General features: G+C 41.2%; 1 protein-coding gene across 3 annotated transcripts in view; it reads right to left on the reverse strand.

Annotated features, from left to right (window-relative positions):
- CNTNAP2 (contactin associated protein 2) overlaps positions 1–22,279 on the reverse strand; it is a 1,946,064-nt gene that overhangs the window by 689,216 nt on the left and 1,234,569 nt on the right. For all 3 annotated transcript variants that reach the window (XM_046020922.1, XM_046020925.1, XM_046020923.1), the window contains one exon: positions 9,279–9,398. In XM_046020922.1, coding sequence (XP_045876878.1) covers positions 9,279–9,398 — 120 coding nt within the window. The remainder of the gene's footprint in view (positions 1–9,278; positions 9,399–22,279) is intronic.

Below are 22,279 nucleotides of genomic sequence, written 5' to 3' on the forward strand. Positions count from 1 at the left end.
GAGTTGCTGAGTGATTACAAAGGTTTCTGAACAAAGACAGGTGGTGAGAGGTCAGCGGAGAGGAGACGATGTGCCTGGAGAAGACAAGGAGGAGAGCTATTCTGCGTGCGGGTTAACAACAGAGGAGGTGCGCCGGGGCAGGAGACAGACGAGGGAGAGAAAAAGCCGGTGATGAGAAAAAAATAAAATGAGCAGCAGAGGGAATAAAATGGAAGAAGCCAGTGTTTTGAGGCGTACACTTTAGGCCATAAATTCATCAGAGAAATAGTTCATGACATCTGGGAACACCGAGGGATTGGAAGCATAGCAGCGCCCAGTCTGCGAATGTTAATAAGCCCAACAGAGAATAGGGGAGCCGTGTGTGTCCTCATTTCTAGCTGGTTTCCTTGCAAAAAAAGGAAGAATGAGGCACTATAATCAAAGTAAATATCACGGATGATCCCCAATATAATTCCACTCAACTTTGTTACATTCTCACATCAGATTTTCTTAGATTTCAGTGTAAGAGGTTCCATTGACAGTGTAACTAGATATTGGTGATAGAATTTTAATTATCCTAAAAGTCGGGTTCAAACCCTAAGGGATGACTAACCTAGGTAGATAGGACATACACAACTTAGCCTATAAAGCTCTCAGAAAATTATATTAACTCGTAGTTGAATTTAGAGCTGAAATTGATAATAATTGCCTAATGGTTTAGATGTTGATTTCACTTAAAATGTGTTCTCTGATTAAAAACCCCAAGGCATTAGTTGGACAATTAAGAAGTAAATAGTTTACCGCAAAAATGCTGTCCAAACCACAGATAATGAATTAGAGGTGGATAAGGAAGTTTTGATGATGATGATAATGAAAAGATCTGAGTAAGAGGTGCTCATTTCAGAGATCATATTACAGACCATAGTCCAGAATCCAAAATGAGGACCAGTGTTGGGATGGATGTCTATAAACACACACACACACGTACACGTACATGCACACACGTGCACACAGACACACACACACACATACACAGACGAGGAACTCTGGCTCTGAATCACACAATTCTAAGACGTCCATCTCCATAACCTACCAGGATCTGCTGGGGGGCTCAGGACTTAGTATCTCTGAGTTTCAGTTTCCTCACCAGAAAAAAGGGAAGTCGGTATTGTTACTGCCTTGTGGGGTTGTTGTGAAGTCCTGGATGATGGATGAATTATTGTGTGTAATCTACCTAGAATAGAGCTGATGCTCAGTTTGCTCTCAATAATAAATGTGGCTTCAGCTCTATAATACAGTCTCTCTGACACCTTTCCTAACCTGTTAGCAATTCGTGTCTGTAGCTGGTAAGCAATTTTTATTTTTGCTTTTCATATTTTCAGAATTTCCTATATTGGACAATATACTAAAAACCCTTAGACAAATTAAAAAAAGGCTTAATATTTTACAAACTAAATGTTGCACTGTTGTTCAGGTGAGGATACACGTAGCTGGAATTATAAGTACTATACAGAGGTGTATGGAGCCAGGTGTGGTAAGAGGGGTGCAAAGGTGGCCCCCAAGATTCCTACCAGCGCACCTACACTCCCCATGTGAGCCCTACTCCTTGAATATGGGGGATCAGTGAATATGATGGGTGTCTCTCCTGTAGGTAGGTCACTCTGTATCGCAAAGGTAAAGAGATTGGGCAGATTAAGCAAGGTCCCCAATCAGCTGACCGGAGTTAATCAGGGAATTATCCTGGGTAGGTTCGACCTAATCAACTGAGCTCTTGAAAGACGGTCTGGAGACCAGAGAGATCCACCAATGGCCAGGCTGTGGGAGGGACTCACCGCTGGGACCTCAGCAGCCTGGAGAAGCTGAGAGCAATCCACAGCCAACAGCCAGTCATAAAATGGGACCCTTGGTCTTAAAGGCACGAGGAACTGAATTCTATCAACAACCCAAATGAACACGGAAGAGGATCCTAAGCCTCAGAGGTGCTCACAGCCCTGCTGACCCCTTCATTTCAGCCTGGGAGGCCCTGAGCAGGGGACGGGCTCACCTGTGGCAGACCCCTGACTGGCGTTCACGGTGAGATAATAAATTGTAAGCTGCTAAGAAAATGAGTACGCTAGAGAACAGACTGCTTTGCTTTGCTTTGCTTTGCTGGAGGGTAGGGTACACGAGCAGGGACGGTGGGGGAGGTCCACGATACTTCCCACCAGAACCCACGCACCCCACGCAGAGACTCATTTCCTTGCTGTCGGCACTTCCTCCTCAAACTTCTGAGAAGCATAATAATAAATAAAATGATATTACTGGGTGCAAGTGCTCAGGAACTTGAGTAACAAGCTCTCTATAAATATTAGATTAAAAAGACATGAACAGCTTTTACCATTATAGAGGATAATAGAATTTGATCAGCTAAATCCCAGGGCTTTATAAAGCACAAATTATGTAAACAAGCTTAATGGCTTTTTGATAAAACTACAAAACGAGCGCTCGGAAGAGTGCGGGAGGTGTTCCTGATTTGGACTTCAGACTTCACGCGCGGCAGTGCAGATGCTTACTTACATTTAAAAAAATTAAACATGAATGCGAAGAGAGTTTTAAAGAACATGAATTTGATTAGAGAATATTGAGAAAAACACTGCTGTTGATTTATGGATACGGAGCAAGTTTCGAGGATAATGACTGGATCTAGCTTTATTTACTATTGTTATTATTAACTGTCAGGCGGAAAGAACCAAATGAAGCTTTAAATCCGAAAGTTCGAGGTTTCTAGGAAAAGATGCTGGGAAGCATCTTAAAATAGAAACAGAAGCTTACGTGTTTAAAAAGATGTACCAATAACAGAGTTAAATACTCAAATATATGATAGTTTATGTTTACGACAGTTGTATTTACAACAGCAAATTCTCAGAGCGAGGATGGAAACGGAAAAGGAGGGTAACAAGGAGTCCGTTTCATGCCCTTGGCTTGCGCAGAATGACTGCTGGTCCACAGGGGAATCAGGGAACACATTCTCCAGTTAGTAGAACGCCGGGGACTTGGGACGCTCTGTCATTTAGGGCCTAACTTCTGAGCACGTAGCCCTGAACTGCAGACCGTCAAAAGAAGAACTGCAGCGTAGGACACCTGCCTCATCACAGAAAATGAAGGGTGCCAATTCATGTCAAACTCAGCCAAGAAATGAGTAAATTCAAGCTTATTTGAGATAAGAGGATTCTGCCTCTAGATGATTTGACTGCAGGGATACTGTGATATTTTTCTTTCGTGTTCCATGGTAATAATAGAATTTGTTCTTTTTTCTCTTTTTCTTTCTTTTTTTTTTAGAATGGGAGGGAGGGAAGAGATCCTTCCATTCCAATGCCTACACTTCATTCACAGGGAAACCTGAAACGCAGACACAGAGATTGCCTGAGGCATGCCCAGCCCCACCCGGAATCTGTGTGCTACCAGCTGGGGACAGCTGGGCCAGGCTGGGTGACGGCCTCGCCCCTTCACTAATCTGCCCTTGGCCTCCCGTGGCCCACCTCATCAGTTGGTTCCCCACAGCAGAAACCCCACAGTCATGTTCAGCTCTCTCTCGTTTTCAGCCACAGCCTGGCTGCCTCAACTTTCTAAATAGCCACGAACTCGACCCCCCCTCCTCTACCTGACTGCCACTTACCTTACGCTCTCAGTTTTGATGCCTGGACCACAACAGGGGTTTTCTCCCTTGTGTCCCTCCCTGTTCTACATCTGGGTCTCCTTTGGAGAATCCCATTCACGGCTGCCAAAGTCATGCTTTAAAAATACAGCATCATCACGAGCTGGCTTTTCCCTCAGGACCATGTCTGAACTCCTTTGCGTGTTGTACAAAGCATTTTATAAGTTGGTCTATTTTTCCTTCTCCCCTTTTCCAGGCCCCACAATACCCACTTGTTCTTCAAGACTCGGCTTATGAGCCTGCGGTTCTTGTGGGAGATTTCACTGGTCCTGGAGTCTAGGGCAGCTGTCTATTCCATGGTTTCCTAAAGCTGTCTACCCCGGCCCTTTGTGGGGCTGGTCCCTTCCAGACAAACCCCGCCCCCTGCACCCTGCCTGCTGGCACTGGCCATATTTGGGTGCATCGCCTTGTTCGTTATAGACATTTGCATGGATTCAAAGTCATTCTCCAGCCTCAAAACGTTTTGTAATTATCTAGGACCCAAGCAGTCACTTCGACATCCATATGGGTGACCCAGTCGTCCCCAAATGCTCTTAGACATTCTTCCTCCATTTACTCTCAGTTACATCCTCCTCCTACACGCTGACACGCCGCCTCATCACCAGAGACCTGATTTCTAGTGAGTTCCCGAAGGCTCATTCCCGAGACGCCTTTTCCCTGTTTACATCAACCCGAGTGATATTATCACTTCTCATATATTCAGATGCTCAAAATTAGCACATTTCTATCCCTAACCCTCATATCCTTCTTGAAGTTATATCCAATTGCAAAACTGGCATCTCAATTTAGATGGTATATAGCACCTCACACTTAACTATGCCAAAACTGACTTCTTGAATTTTCTCTAAATCTGTTCTTCCCTTAATTTTCCACATGTAATCCACCTGGTTACTCAATCCATGTATTGGGGAGTTACTCTTGGTGACTGTCCTTAGCCATCCTCACCCAACCTGTCATCCACCCTGACATCATCATCATCGTCAGTCACCATCTAGCTTCAGAACAGATCCAGAATGCATCTCGGTCTCATCACTCCAGCTGTCACCACTCTAGTTCAAGGAGGAGATGATGCCTCCCTGGACTTTGACAAAAGCTCCAGAACTGGTCTTGGTGTTTCCACTCTGCCACTCATGCCCAACCCCGCGCCCCCCAACTGTTTAGTTCTAAACAAGACCCTCTCATTCTCCTGCTTGAAACCTCTCCATAGATCTCCTATCCCCTGCACTGAAAAATAACTGAAAACATAAAATCCAGCTTTTTTCCACACTACCCTCCTTTCTACTTTTCTACCTGGCCTTGCCCATCTGGCAACTTTTCTCGAGCCCCCTCCCTGAGGCTCACCAAGCTCCAGGCTCCAGTCACGGGGGTTTCAGCTCCTTGGAATGAAACAATCTCTTTCACAGCCTGGGGTGTTCATTATAGGGCTCGTTTCCCCTCCTCACCTCTTTGAGTCCTTTGTCTCTTTTCATACTTTAGATTTCGGCTAAAAGTTTGCTTCCAGAGAGAGGCGTTACCTAAAATCCAGCATCCAAAATAAATCACTGCTCAGAATTCCATTACTTTTCCTTGTAGAAAAATTACTTGTTTATTTGCTTTTTTAAACATGTGTTTTACTATCAGTTGGGAATTCATTTAGTGTATCCACTTATCCTCCTATGGCACAGTGCCCGATGCATAGTGCACACATAAATTAAAAACAAAACAAAAAAAACCCGGATTAAAGGATCCTAGAGGTATGCTTAAGCACTATTTTCTTTTCCACAAAGACTGTGAAAAAAATCATAATCTTTGAGATTTTTTGGGTGTATATTATATATTTCTAATTAAACATTTTCCTTGAGGTGATGTAGACGCAACATGCAGCTGTGATGAACAGTACAGAGTGGTCCCTTGCGTGCTTCTGTCACTTCCCCCAGTAGTGCCACCACGCAAAGCCGCAGTACAGCACAACAGCCGAGACATTGCCGCCGGTAAGGTCAGGACCCTGAACTCGTCCAACGCTACGGAGTCCCTCATGATGTTGCCCTTCTGTCACCACGCCCACTTCGCTCCCACCCCCATCCCTCCTTCACTGCCAGGAGTCATTAATCTGTTCTCCATGTCCGTCATGTTCTCATTTCAAGAATGTTATATAAATGAAAATCAGACAGTACGTAATCTTTTGAGATTGGATTTTTTTCACTCAACCTAATTCTCTGGAGATTTATGTCTGTTGCATTGGATCAATTGTTTGTTCTTTTTTATTGCCAGAGAGAATTCCACGGTATGGATGTACCAAGTCTGTCTACCCATTCACCTGTCGAAGGGCATCTGGGTGCCTTCCAGTTTTTGGCTATTACCAATAGGTCTGCCATGCTCCTCTGTGCACAGGTTTCTGTGTGACTCTGTCTTCATTCCCCTGGGGTAAATGCCCACCAGGGCAACTGCGGAATCATGTAGTAGGTGAGTGTTGAGTTTTTAAAGAAACTATCATTCAGAATTGGGGATGAAAATAAGGATGATTTGCAAGAGGCATTATGAAGAAGAAATTGAGAATGTAACAAAAGCAGCTGAGATGACCAAAAGATATCAACAGGTTGAAATCATGGAACCAATCAAACAATAAAACACTCTAAAAGGGATAGACCTCAAGTCCTCCCTTATGATTCAATATGAAACATAGTGAGGATAAAGGATAAGTTACTTATTTGATAATGTTAAACAAAACTTGGAGACATCACTTGACAGTAGTGTGGTCACGAATATTTGGAGGAACTTCTTGTCCAAAAATCAAGGGAGATTCCCTTCTTCCTGTAAGGCCCTACATTAATTCTGTTTTAATTTCCTTTATCTTTTAAATTAGTAACAGAATTGGAAGTTTAGGATTCCAAAGAATAGATCTACATCAGAAGTAATTTTCAACAGTGTCTTTAGTTTCTACCTAAATCTACATCAGATATTTCCTGTCAGGGAGGTCCCTTTCCCTATAGTTTTCACTATGTCTGTACAAGCTTACAGCTCTCCCCCATCCCACAACATCTGTAGAAAGAAGAAAAAAAAAAAAGCATGATCACTGCCAAGACATTGCTTCTTCCCCAGAGAAGATGTCTTGCTCCCATTTTAAAAATCTGTGATATATTCAACAGTGATAATACCAAATTACATCTGGGCCACTGAGATGTGGGAGGGCTCTATTTTTTCCCAGAAAAGTTATAAAGTAAGGCTTATGTACCTTCTCATGACATAGAGTGGTTGATATATCAAGACTTCATAGAATTGCTCATGCTGTCATTCCTTCCTCTTCTTCAACATCTATCTCTTGGAACTGCAACAGCCCAAACCAAGCTATGTGGTACCATACTGTCCTCATGATGTCAAGTTCATGTTCTTTCCAGCTGAAGAAAGGGCTGATGGGTGGTTAAAGGCCAAAGAATGCCTGCTGGCCTTCAGTGTCCCTGACACACTAGTGTTGATACCTATCTTGAATGATGAAAAAAAAATATTCTACCTGCAGAAAGTGGTACTGTACTCTTCACTGCCCAGACTGCATTTAGCGTATTGGCTTAAACTATAATCATATTTTTTATATATTAGGAGAAACAAAAATCAAGATTCTTATAGATTAAATCAAGTTCTCACAGATTGTATTTTAGTTCAACTAAGAGAGTACCTGAGTGCACTGAGTCCAAAAACCAGTAAACTCTTAGACCAAGCTTTCTGATGAGCAGGTTTCTTCTCTGGGTCACACATAGTTCTTGGCATGGAAGGATATTTTTGGGAAGATAGCTCCCATGTTACCATTTCCTCTACACACCTTCCATACTACACTCCCGTCCTCATCATTCCACCTTCTGCTCTGGGCCATGCATGGCTTCCTGATGTTGCTGGAAATTCTCCACAGGGTCTGTTTACCCACAAAGCTCTTCAGGGTTCTCCTTTTGAGCGGAACAATCCTATTTCCACTTAGCACCTATGTCTGGGGATGTCACTGGAAAAAGACGTGACTGCCCATTGACCTGTGAGCTGACCCCAGGACTCCAAGGCTTCTCATCCCTTCCCCTGAGCCTGGAATGGAGTTCCACTTGCCTTTTTCTCTCTCAGGGGCTATTCCAAGGACACAAACTTGTAGTGGTGGTGTGGTGTTGAGGACAACTGTATGGTGTACATGACTGAACGCAGGTGAGGCATCTTCATATACTGTTAAGATTATGTTGCCATCAAGACAGGCGTCATATATAAGTTCCCTGTGCCTATTAAAACTGCTACCTACCAACCTGGAGGGCCCTGTCTCTTTCTTGGTTCTCTCCCAGCCCTCTGAGTACAGGGGCTGTTTTAGATCACACCTGGGAACTTTCCTGGAGTGTTGTGAACCAACAGACTGAATCAAAGTCTTCAGCATAGAGATATTTAGTGTGTATGGAAAACAAAAACAAAAACAAAACGACCCATAAATGATTCTAAAGCATTGCCTGATTTAAGAACCACTAGGTCCCCAACCAACTTGTGTTTGAATCTTACCTAAATAATATAAGCAAGATATTTAACTGTCTAATCCTTAAAAAAAAAAAAATACCTTACTCCCCGTAACCTTCATTGAAAGTTTACCATGTGTCAGATAATATGGGAAGAACCATATGTATATTATTTTATTTCATTTACATAAGAATGCTATGTGGTAGGTATTATTATTAATCCATTTTATAGATAAACATACTGAGGCTTATTGGGTTTAAATCAGTTAATAAGGTGCCCGTGATTATATGCCTGGTGACCGATGGAGCTGGGATGCAAATCCAGGTAGTCTAAGTAAAGAATTTATCATGGTACCTGACATATAGTGTACAGATCATGTAGCAATCATTCTAAGTAGCGTCCTGTCACCATTACTGTTATAATCAAATACTTAAGGAGTTTCCATCAAATGCTGGTCCTCTCCTGGAGCCAGTGAGTGGTACATGCCTCACACTCTTCTACTTTGGAGGACAAGATATTCCTAATGTCTGATAGAAAATCTGTTCTTAGAGATCTGTATATTTTACACATTGTGGGAGTTTATAATAACCCATAATTTCATTTCATAACTCCAAAATTTAATATGGAAGTGAAGAAAAACTAGGTTCTCCTCTGTTGCCGAAAATTCCAGATATATATGAAAGCTGTGGGTGCTGCCAGAATGGGATTTCCGTCCAAAGAAAGCCTCCTTCTGTTAACTACAGGGCCCGGGGAAGATCGGAAGGGGTCCCTAAGCTCCCCCCGACATGGGCAGCGTGTGGACAGTCGAGCAGTGATACTGAGTTCCTCAGTCCAGGTTACTGGTGGAGACGGCGGCCTCATGGGCCAGCTCTTCCTGTGGGCTGCCCCCTTCCATTGCACTTTCTGAGTTTTCCCCCTACATGTTTGTATTTTAAAATGTTCAAGTCAGAAGGTAGAGTTTATAAAGAACAGATTAGAAGATTTTATTGCTTTAGAAATACATTTCACCATTTCACTGAACAAATGCAACAATATTTAGCTTATTACATGTTGTGAAAAGAACATGGTGCAGCAGAAACCAGACTTGAGTGGTACTGTTCACGCTCAACATAGAGAAGAAAATGTCCATGAAACATCAATACGGCATAGTTACCTGTCATGTTGCAGTAGACTTTCAGAGGCCCCAGAGGTCCACTGCCATCAGGATCTATCCAGTAGTAATTGGACGTCTGGCCCAGGTGTTTGTAGGCTTCACAGGAAGGCTCATAGATTGCTAGAACAGAACAGCCTACATGAGCACGGTACAGAGCAAATGGCTCCCCAGATGGGTGTCCCAGCCACATCCAATACTGGCCAGCGCTACTGAGCAGTATATCCGCCAGTTACAGCGAGTGCTGTTTTTATCTACATTTAAATTCATGATCTGGTTCTTACTCTATGAGCGTTTCTGACCCAACAAAGATAGCAAGTTCCTGCTATGGCTTTATAGTTGGGGAAAGGTCTACAACCATCAATACATTGTTAAATAAATGTAATATCCGTTGCATTAGGGATCACTGAAATAATATTTAATCTGGAGTTATTTATAGATATGACTTTATTTTGAAAGGCCATAAATATTGGCTATTTTGTTGGGCTATCGACTAAGAAAAAAATCTTTGTCACACACACATACATACACACACATACACACATGCACCCTTTTTTTGCATAGATAGTATACATTTCCCTCAAACAGCATGAGGTTTCTAATCTTCCTTTCTTTCAGGAAAAAGGAAAGAATGTCCCTGCTTCATTTTGTTACAGGTATTTTAATTACATCACATCTAGTTTGTGTAGAAGGCTGACATCAAGGTAATTAAATTATAAGTTCTTTTCCATTGTTTTTCTTTTTGTTCCCATCCTCCTGACACATTTTCTTTTTTTCACAGTGACTGCACCTGTTTTCGAAAGTACAAGACGGACATTTGCATACTCCTTTGTCGTTATAATTTCTAGAATACTACTGGGAAGACTTTTAAAAACAGCTCCATAGTGACATTTAAGATGACTTTAAAAGATCGCTTTACAAAACGGAGAACTATTTCTGGTAAAGAGCTATCGTTGGATGCACAGATAATCGAGTCTTTTGGTAAAGAGCACTGGAATTCACACTGCGAACTGTTGTTCATTAACGGCAGGTCTGCTTCTGGGACCTCTCTTTTCCACCTTTTGCTTCCATGTTCTATGTGCTGCCACTGGGCTGCCCCTGGTTTCCTCTCCAAAGATGTTAGACCTCAAATTCAATTGCACGTCCACAACAACATATTAGGCTAAAACAATTCTCAAATTCTTTGTTTTACTTAATCCTCTTTTCCTCCCTTCCTTCTGCAAATACTGAGTACCTACATGCGCTGAGCAGGGGATTAGGCAACACAAATAAAGATGCGAGCACCCCAGATAAAGGACCTGTAGAGTTTGCTCACTAATTATTTTGGTGTTACTCATGCATAAGTTGCCCCTGGAAGGGGATGCAGTTGGAAATCCAGGCAGAGCTGACGTGTCTTTCATCCAAGTGTGATGATTAATATGTCCAATTTCAATCTCTCAAGTCTCTTATTTGGATAATAAACTATGGTTGCTCTAATTTTTAATGCCATGTCAAGTAGCATACTGCAGTGAAGGGCAGGGAGGAAGATTTTTAACCTAAGCAGGAAGAAGCTATAATTAGACATAAAGCTTTAGAAAGAAAACTTCTATAGAAAAACAATAGATTTTAGGGAAGTGATTCAGAAATTCATGGGCGCACATAGGCTGTCATTGCCATAGGCCAGGTGAAGGGTGACCAGTTCCATATTTGACTATGAGGAAGGATGAAGTAGATGGGACAGATTCATGTGTTTTTAAAATCAACTAGAGACGGAGAGCAGGTGGGGTAAGTAGTTAGGAAGAAGGTAAGTTCAGAATGACCTAAACTCACAATTTCTAACTGCCTTGCTCATTTTTTGCAACCACTCTCCAAATAATTGCAATTTTTGTGTGTAGCTCAAAATGATCCATAATGTCAAGTTAAAATTCTAAAGTTTTCCTTTTAGTCCCTTTGGGCAATCTGCCTTTAAAAGCTTTCACACTTCTTTTTAAAATATTTAATTGGTCACTCTCTTTGCCCCTGCAAACACTCCATTTTCCTTATCCGGTATTTGGTTGTCTTACCCAAATATCTCTTCACTTCTCACCAAATTAAGCTTTTCAGCCAATGTTAGTCTGGTCCTAAAACATTATTTTCATTATGTTAAAACATATGTAATGATTTTTCAGTAACCATGGTATCCTATCCCAGATCACTATCTACACATACAAGACCTTCCAAAATCCTCACAGATGTTTCCTGGTTTGGGCAACTTGCCCACATAAACTTACACACTGGTGAGGCACCTTTCCCAGGGTCACCTTTTTCTGTCACACACTACAAACAGCTTGATCTATTAACCTTCTCTACCATAGTTAACTATTAAGGCAAGAATGCTAAGGAACAGGGATCTACAATCAGACAAACTTGGGCTGAAATTCTGACTCCACAGGGTACTACTTAGAGAACATTGGCAAAGCTGCCTAATTTCCTTTAGCCTTGTCTGGAGAAGAGGTATCAGATATTTATTTACAATGTAGTAATAAGAACTGGAGGACATAACAATACCCATTGCTAAACCACTCTCTCTGGGCTATGATAAACATTTAATATGTGGAATTTTTAATGATTAATATTGTAGGTCCTCCTCACAGTCCTCCTTTCTTAAGGAGACCCTCCTGAGTCAATATACCCACCTTCCTGTACAGTCCAGGGCATTTGCTGCTCCTCTCATGCACTGTAGTACCTGATTATAGTCAATTTAGGATTTGACTGACTTTTTAATTGAATTTCATATATGAAAATTTTATTTCCTAACAAGACTGTGAGTTATCTTGAGGGGAGGGTCTAGAATATCCATACTTCTTTTCTATTCCATATAATCTAAAATAGCAGATTTCGTTAAAGAGTTTATTTATTTATTTGAGAGAGAAAGAGAATACAAAGAGGGGAGGTAAAAGGGAGAGGGAGAAAGGGTCTTTAAGCAGACTCCACACTGAGTGGGAAGGCCAACGTGGGGCCCAATCCCAGGACTCTAAATCAGGATCTCATGATCACGGCCTGAGCTGAAACCAGGAGTTGGACGCTTAATAGACGGTACCACCCAGGCGCTCGAAACACGGTAGGTGTTTAAGAGGAGCATCAGAACTGATGAAAGCATGATCTGATGGTAAGAAGTGTGCATCCAAGTAAGCACAGTGACACCCTAGCGAGGGCTACGAACCTTAACTCAGGTAACTTAGAAGCAAGTGCTGATGGCTTGTAGATGAGGGAAATCGGGGTATATAAGAAGCTCTCTTCTTTTTCTTCCAAGTTTGACAGTTAAATTCTGCTTGACTTCCACCAAGGACAGGCCTACTAGCTGATTTGCCTCATCAACACAAATGGGAACCCAAGTATTTCAGTTCAAATGGTATCATGCGTGAAAATCACCTGGAGAGCTTGTTAAGACAGGGATTCCTGGGCCTCACCCCAAAGATTCTGATTCAGCAGAGAATTTGCAGTTCTAACAAGCTTGTAAGTGCTGCTGCTGCTGCTGGTCCTGCCTGCAGTTTGAGAGGCACAGCTCGGATCCTGGAAAAAAGTTAACTCCGGAAGGGTGAGCTAATTCTTTATAGATATTTAAGTGTAAGTACAAGGAAGGTAGGACACCGAAAGACAATACAGTAAAATTTTAAATAAAATAAGGCCGGACTGCCACCTCACTTTACTCAAAATAATGAAGAGGCATTGTGATACAAAACCCTAAATAAAAATTCACGCGGAAAGAAATATACTCGGATGAACGCACCCACGCAGTACCCGTGGTTACCTGTGAGCTCTAAGATTATGGATGATTTAAAACTATACTTTCTGTGTTTTCCACATTACTTTATAATGTGCACAAGTTATGTTATGATTAAACATACACTTGAGAGATACATTATCTGGAACAATGGCACGGAGGTAGAATGGCAAGGACACCTGGATCTAATGCAATTGGATTCGTTTTATAACTGAGAAAGGAATTAAGAGATTTTCATTCAAATCTCCTTTCTGGCATTTACAATGTGGAAACTCCCCTTAACTTTAGTTTTCTCAGCTGTGAAAGGAAGGCAACACTATCTCCTTCAACTAAGTTATCATGATGATTAAATGAAATCACACACCCTTTGTAAAGTAAAAAACACTGAGTATATCGACATTTTAATGCAGACAATGAGCTAACGGAAGCATTTCCCCTGCAGTCTCAGCCAGTTAGCTCTGGACCCAGCGGAGGCATCGTGGGCTTGCACAATCTGTGCACATTAAGCCTGAGGAGATGACAGAGCCCAAGGGCTGAGGCGGCAGCCAGTGAAGACGTGCGCGAACTGTCAGCAGTGATGGAGTTTTGCTAGTACAGGCCCAAGAACGGAGAGCCAATTGGGCTGATGTGGCAATAAACAGACTCATCAAGTCCATTGATTTATTGGAAAAGTAATTTTTCTCTGCTGAGACCTCTAGTCCCAAGTAAAAGTTCTCGTATTAAGGTACATATTCGTAAATACATCTCAGATGTTCAGAAATACTACTACTGAACACATTAGACTGAATTCCACAGCATGTAAAATGCCAGAAGGTGGGGAATCCTAAGTACGTTCATCATTTTCATTAAACGATGAGTGTTGTCTGTGTGACATCATGCTAGGTACAACAGAAAATGACAAAGGACTGCTGCGTTAGTTTCACTCGGCTGCTGTAACAGATAACCAAACCTTAATGCACCGAAACAATACGAACTTAACTACCTTACAGTTCTGGAGGTTAGAAGTTTGAGGTGGGTTTCACTGGGCTAAATTCAAGGTGTCTGTAGGGCGGTGCTCCTTATGAAAACTCTGGGAGAAAAATCCCTTTTCTCCCCTGGCTCAGCTTCTAGACCCCACCAGCATTCCCTGCTCATTGTCCTCGTCCCAATTCTCCATCTCAAGGCCAGTCCTTCCCACACTCCGTTGCTTTGATTCCCTGATTTCCCTGTCACATCTCTCTGTTTTAAGGAGCCCTATGATCATCTTAGGCCCACCCAGATCATCCAGGATAATCTCATGTGATGGGCCTTCACTTAATCATAGAGTCCCTTTGCTATAGACAGTAACATAATGAAAGGTTCCACAGATCAGGATAAGGACAACTGGGGAGAGGGGCAATTATTTCGCTTATCACAACTGTATAAAAATATGACCGTTCTACTTAACGAATAGATGTTATTAAGCATCAAATGTGTTCCTAGTGTTGTTAACAAAATAAGTATTAAGCAGAAGAATAAAGATGGAAGCATAAATTTAAAGGTTCGTACTGAACTTTGAAGTCCATATGGCCCTAGGCTTACAACCATCAGGAGAACACCAAACAATACGTGCATACTCTGCCCTCCCCACCCCAACCAAGGGCAAGGAGAAACGCTCCCCCTGGTCATGCGCAGACGCTGCAGGTGAGGTCTCTGAGAGATAGCCAACTTGCGGATGGAGGGAAGAGCCAAAGGTTGAAGAGCAAAGCTGTCCAACCAGCCTCCTGTGCGGGGAGATGAAGCACAGTCAAAGAACGGCCAGAGCGTGGACAGAGTGTGAAGGAAGAACTCCGCCCACGGAGAACTCTTAAGAGTCTGAACTGCTACAAAACATGGGAAGAGAAAGAGGGCCAAAAACAACAACAGCAAAACATAACAATACATTTAGTGAGCCGATTTGAGTGACTTTTTAAATATTTCGGGGCAGTGGTATTTATAGAACCAAACTGTAGGAAAAGGAACTACTTGGTGGAATTGGGTGGTGACCCCATCATTGTAGGAATTTGAACATGAAAGCAAAAATAGAATAAAACTTGGTAGAGATTTCTAAATTCGCAAGGGGAGTTTTTGTTAGGATGTGTGAGACAGAGTCATTTTTTTTAAATGTGTGCATTTCTATCAAAAGAACTTATACTTCTTGCTGAGTTGTGAAAAAGGAGCAGATAACACAAATGAGAGAGATAACATCTTGTTTTCTTGCCCCCAGGAGCAATTTGGGTGAGCTTGTCCTTTGTTCTCTTTTTGAATTCCAGGCCCCCTTCTTCCCTCTGTATAGACCTCCTTCAGTGGTGTGAGAAGTTAAAGTAACTGCTCAAAATCCAGGATACACAATGGCCGTATTCTATCAGCTGCTGTCAGGTACTCAAAGCTCTGTGTGGCTCTAAGTTCTGAAGGTCAATTTTAGATTCTTGAGGATCTGAAAACAACAACTTTGCCTGTGAATGCATCTTCACCAGCCCTGGCTAGACTCTGATTTAAAATCAAACAAAAAGAAAAAATAGTTTCTTATATGGCAAAAAAACCCAAAAAACAATCAACAACAACAAAAACTCCACTTTACGTTACTTTATTTGTATTTTTTATTAATATTTGGAAAATTTATTTTCAAATGTACATTGGAGAGATCTTTTAAATCTTTTGTAGGGTGTATAGTTATGAGTATTGCCCATTTATTGCCATCATTTTTCTATTAATTTATATTGGCTATACTATAAACGAAGACTAAAATCTTTGTTCTTTCATATTTGTCTTCCCCGTTTTTGTCTGATAGCTTTGAATTTGTACTTTTTGAAGTATAAATATATTTTATGATACATACTAAGATTTCTCCTTAAGTGTATAATATTACCCTCCACTTATGACAATAAGATCTTGAATACCATGCCAAGCAGTGGTTAAGACATACCCACCAGGGGCGCCTGGGTGGCTCAGTGGGTTAAGCCTCTGCCTTCAGCTCAGGTCATGATCTCAGGGTCTTTGGGATCGAGCCCCGTATCGGGCTCTCTGCTTGGCGGGGAGCCTGCTTCCTCCCCTCTCTGGCTGCTGCTCTGCCTACTTGTAATCTCTCTCTCTCTCTATAAAAAAGAAAAATAAAAAAGAAAAAAAAAAAAAAGACATACCCACCACATATGATTAAAACACTATGGTACCTGGGAATGGAGAAGAAAGCACAGATCTGTGATTCCATACCACAGCTTCTATTTTCACAAAAACCCCTGAGAATTTAAAAAGGGCATTTCTATGGGTTTAAATATATCCCCCATAAAAGATGTTGAAGTTCCAGTCTCCAGGACGTGCGATGTTGACCTGATTTGGAAATAAGATACTACAGATGGTTAAGTTTAGATGAGAGCACTACAATAGGCCTAATCCAAATTGACTTATAGAAAGGGGCCATTCGGACACAGAAACAGATAGCTACAAGAGAAGACAATATAAAGACACAGGAAGAATGTCAACCATAAGCAAAAGAATGTCTGAGGCCACCAGAAAGAAGCTACTGGAGATGTACGGAACAGATTCTCCCTGGCAGGCCTCAGAAGGAATCAACCCTGTAGAGACCTTGATTTTTGGATTTCTATCCTCTGAAACTGTAAAGGCAATACATTTCTGTTAAGTCGGCTTATTTGTTACAGCAGTCCCGGGAAACGAATACAGACACATAGGTGCCAAGTGACTGGGCCGAGTTGGAGCTTTTCCAAATTAGAGATGATGTGGAGGCCTCTCCACCATGTTCTACTACTTCAATTTTAAGAGAGAAATATCTTCCACATAAAATAATTATTTTGGCTCGTATGTGTAAGGTCTTACGCTGAGTGCTCTGAATAGTACAAAGCAACAGTTCTCCAGAGCTCTGCTAATGCAGATGAGCTGAGGAAGGCTCTCCTTGACCCCTTCTACATCTCATGATTTGAGGTAGGCATGTAAGCATATGGCATATATCTTTCCCGTTATTACCTTCTAAAGCATATGGATCTCTAGAAGTAGCCAAGGATGAAACATGTTAGAAAATTAATCACAAGTCAAAAATGAACACATACATAAAGGTTATCTTTGTAACATCATAAGTAGTCTTTTCCTGATTGCCCAGAAAGGGAAAAGTTCACTTCTAATGACTTGATATAAAACTGGAAAGAAGCATAAAATAATTTTATAGCTCATTTGCTAGTAAATGCTGTAACATGACATTCTGCGTATTCATAGTTTATGAATGTCTTCACTTTCCTGCTCTCTTACAGTGGATGGACCACATACTTACCATAGACCAAGAACAAGATGCTAACAAGGGAGACTGGTTTACTGGAGGCTCTACTCTTGAATTAATAAAGAAGTCTCTTAATGGAAAACGTGGATGTACCACAAAATGATAAACAGCTGTTGTTAGCCCTTGAAAGGGGCCTGGGGCATATGTGAGTTGGTGATATTCAGAATAGGATGATCTCTGGGACCCTCCTTATGCTGATGCCTTTTAACCACTAAGTCACCTTCTGATCTTAATGTGTCTTTCAAAAATAGGTTTATCAAAAAAAAAAAAAAAAAAAAATAGGTTTATCTACTGGAATGAGATATTTCTCATTTGAAACAATGAAATTGATTTTCCAATCTCAATCAGGCTCTAATGAGTTTGTTTGGAGAACGTAGTTTTTCCAGAATCTCATTATTCCTGTTAAGGCAACTATTTGTGCACAACCATGCTGAGAATCCAGAGAGGCAGCAGCGGCCCTGAGACGTTCCCCCCATGATAGCTCCCCAATTCTAAGACCAGGCAATTATTTTTAATTAGAAACATGTAAGCTTCATAATACCTAAGTCCTCATTAATACCTGAATATTAACCTCACATGTTTTCTGTCTCTTTGGATTTTTTATTTTTTTTTTTAAAGCTTGAGTAAATGCCCTGAGTAAACTACATTATATCCCAGAGGAGCTATTGTCTTGTAATTGGTACACAGCAAATGATGGTGGTAGAGAGAGAGTGGATTTAAAAAAAAAAAAAAACAACAGATATTCTGCATGCTAATATTATGTCATGATCTTTCCATGAGGGCAATTTCTGTATGAGATGTTACTCATTATCACCCTCTCATGGGTTCTTTCACCTGTCCAAGTCTCAATGGAAAAAAGGTAATTTGGAAGGAAAAAAAAATGAAAAAGTTTTGATTTCTTGTTAATAAATCAATAGTTTATATTTCTCTTACCCGACCAGTCCTTCAAGAATATTCTGAAGATCAGAGTAAAATCTACACTTATTTCTTCATTTCTACTCTGTCTCTCTTACCCACATCTGTCCCATTTCTGTTTTTTTTTTTTTTTTTTTTTAATTCTTCCCTAGTCCTTCCATTCTTGGTATTGGCTCCAAAGCACAAGTTTAAAGAAAACTAAAGAAAAAGAATCCCAAACTTGGCTAAAACTAACATTTTAATCACAAAACCACAACTCTTTGTCTCTGTGTCATCATGACTGCCATATTCCTTGGTGATACCAATGTCCACATGTGATACTCTGTGACCTTTGCTCCACAAAACATAAAATTCACTGGTTTTTTCATGAATCAGTCTGGAGAAGCTCTACTAGTATTTTCTTATTACTTTTAGGTTACAGAAGACTAAGATGAGGGGGGAAAACCCTATTAAACTAAATGGGCATGCTACAAACTCATGCTTTCTCATTTTAATAGGTCTCTACAGCAAAGCTCAACAACCCTATTAATCACTAGCTTAGATCCTATAGACACTGGCTACATTGTCCCTTCTCCATCTACTCAATCCTCTGTTCTCATCTTGAACCTTATCACTCTCATTTTCACTCTGTTCTAATAACGAGACTAAGAACATAGATCTTTCTGTTAACGCCTGTAATTTGCTCCTTTGGTGTAACCTATAGGTCCTTTTCCCTTTCCCACTGCTGATTAATTAATTTTCTGATATGTACTAATGTGGTACTAGATCTGGTGCTAGGTCTTATACTAGAAATAAGCAAAATGACCAAATCATAGATCCTGGCTCTGCGGAATTTTCTGTCTAATGTACGGGGTAGGTGCGTGGAGAAATAAAATGCTGTATAATTGGCTGAGTGTTATTTTAAAAAAAGATACAAACAAAATATCCAAACACTTTAGATAAGGGACTGGACAACTTAGGACAGTCTGATAAGGCTTCATTTGTGAAGTGACTTAGAGCTGAGTGTTCAAGGATGAGTAGGAGCTTGCCAGGAAGACAAGAGAAGGACTCTTCTTCACTACTCCTTTCCAATGCCAAGTTATTTCATGCCAGTCTTCTGACATTTTAAGAGAAATATTTCCTCAATTTTCCGTCTCTTTTTTTCCCATTAGCTCCATTTTCTTTGTTAATTAGCACCCGTCTCCTCTACCTTGGGTAATGGAGGGGGGGGGAAATACCCATGCTGCCCTCTACTCCTATTTGTCAATCTAACCTAAGGGAACTTCCCTTTTTCAGCACTTACACCCGAACCGCCTTGAGTCAGAAAATTATCACTCCTGCCTCCCTTTTGAGAATGCCACTGATGACTATGCTGACTTTGACTAAGTCCTCCTTCTCTGTGATTTCAGGAGAGGTGGTCAGTGTTGACCATCCCCTCACTGAAACTTACTCTTCTCTGCCTTTCTGTGTCCTCACACTTGTCTGTCTGACCTTCTGATCACTCCTCCACTGTGTCCTACACTGTCATTTTTCTTTTCCTGGCCTTTAGAGAGAGCTGTTCTCTGAGGCTTGTCCTCAGTGCTCTGTTCCTGCCATCTGCCCAGAAGAATTAGTTCACTACTCCAGGACTTTTGACCTAAAGAAAGGCAGAGTCAGAACTGGGACACAGGAATTCCAGCTACAGAATCTCTACTTTTAAGCTATGCTGAACTGTCTATACTAATTTTATCATTATATATTTTTTTTACTATTTTCATATTTATATTTCCTACTTTTACCATTTATACTCCTATGATCATTCTCAAGAAAAAGGCATATTTTGTTCTTACTGTTGGAAGACAGTTTGGGAAACAGGGTGTGTTTTACTAAAGTAGAGTCTCCTGAAGGAAGAGCGGATTTTTCAGTTTTATATCTGTGTGTGTATGTGTGCTGAGGAAAAACAATGGAGTGAGAAATTCTCCAACTGTTTTTAGCTAAAAAAGACTAAGTTTAACAGCAACAACAACAAAAACAACAAATCTGGCTCTGATTAGAGTACGAATTCCTTTGCAAACTTCAGTCATTTTGAGTGAAACTGTCTTTGCAATTCAAGTAAAAACACAACTATATTTTATACTACTTTACAGCTAAAAAATGTTTTACTATTGTTTATCTAATTTAATGAATGAGGCAGTATAACTGATTTTAAATGCCAAATGAAGCTGTTGGAATTTAATGAGAAAATAAACTACTGAAAAATATGAGTACTGAAACTAGAAAATGAAATAGATCAACGGTGTCTCCCAGTGAATCATACCCCCCTCCACGCATGCTCTCGCATCATTTCCCTGGCCCTCCACCACTGATTCTGGATCTGATCATGTGACTTGCTTTGTTAAGGAGACATTAGCAAACATGACATGAGCTTTGATCTGCAATGTTGTTGGCCACTTGGGCTTACCTTTTCTTGCCCTTGAGAACACTTCTGCCCCCATGGGAAGAAACCTGAGCTGGCTCACTGCAGACACATGGCCCCAGCGAGAGAAGGATTAACCACCAGACTTGTGAGTAAGGCTGTCATAGATGATCCAGTCCCATGTGAGCTGCCATTTGGTGGCACCTGCTTGAATTACCCCTGCTGAGACCAGCAAAAGGAATGTCCAACAGAACCTAGCCCACGTTGCTGACTGTTATCATGGGCAGATAAAATCGATGTTGTTTGAAGCCACCGAGTTTTATGGAGGTTTGTGAGGCTACAAGATACTGCAAACAGGTGAGTCACAAACTCAGAGACATGTCCTCTTGGCTTTGATTATTTTACTAAGATGGGTTCACACAAGGTACAACCCAGTTTATCCATCAATTGCCTGCAAGGTCTTTGCTTTGTTTCCAGATTTTGCTACTTCAGCCACACTGCAGTGACTATCACTGATTGGCAGTAGACAGACTTGTGGGTGAGGAGTTGGGGCTGATGTCCTGAGGCACAGAAGACACGGGCAGGGCTGAGGGCCCCGGAGAGCTTTAAGGACCTGGCAGATGTTTTAATCTTTAATTTCTTTTAAAACTAGAGGGGACAATGAATAGGAATGGTATAATAATGAATCCATTCTGGATTACAGTCATCTTTACATCAATGTGGTCATAAGCAAGGAGGGGCAAGATGGCGGAGAAGTAGGAGACCCTGTTTCAACTGGTCCCCTAAAGTGAACTAATTATCTACCGGAATACTCTAAACACCCATGAAATCAGACTGAAATGTAGGATTATACACTTCTGGATCTCTACGGGGGCGGAAGACTCCAGTGGAGAGGTAAAGCGGAGTGGAAACGATGGGACTGATAGTGAAAGATAAACAGAAGTGGAGGGGGACCAGAAGTGACCCATTGGAAATTAATACCCCATTACGAGAGTGCCCCGCAACTGGGGACCAGCATTAAAGTGGAGTTGGTTAAAAGCACTCAAAAGGAGCAAAAGACCTTAAGGGGCAACTGGTGGAATCAATGTGGTTGTAAAATATATTTTATATTTTCTATGTGTGTGTATTTAGTGCAGGGAAAAAAAAATTCATACAGGTAAAAAGTTCCTAAGGCCCATGAAAGTCATGCTGTGACACTGGAAATAGGTTTGCTTTTCTTTTCTTTCTTTCTTTTTTTTTTTTTTTAAAATTTCAACAGATATTTAAGGATTGCTTTCTGAAAGTCTGTAACAATTGCCATTTTTACCAGGAATGAAGGAAGGTAGCCTTTTAACTTCTTCCCATCAGCAGTAGGTGTTATCACTACTGGTTGCCACTCTGATGGATGTGAAGTGGTCCCTCACTGCCACTTACCTGCACTTCTCTCAACGGAGAGCTGGATTTTTTCCTGTGGGTTTACTGGCCATGCAGACACGTTCCTCCGTGGGTTGCCCATTCATCATCTTTGTGCAGTTTATGTTTATCTTTGTCTCTGTCATAGTGTTGCAAACATTACTCTCCAATTTAATTATTTGCAGAATGACATTAGCTAAGCACATGTACCATGTGAAAGTTTTGTATTTTTACGGGTCCTGGATTGCCTACCTCAGTTAACATGTCACCCCAAAGCCTCCTTTGCACATGGACTCTCC

Source organism: Meles meles, chromosome 10, assembly GCF_922984935.1.
Source record: "Meles meles chromosome 10, mMelMel3.1 paternal haplotype, whole genome shotgun sequence".
NCBI lineage: Eukaryota > Metazoa > Chordata > Mammalia > Carnivora > Mustelidae > Meles > Meles meles.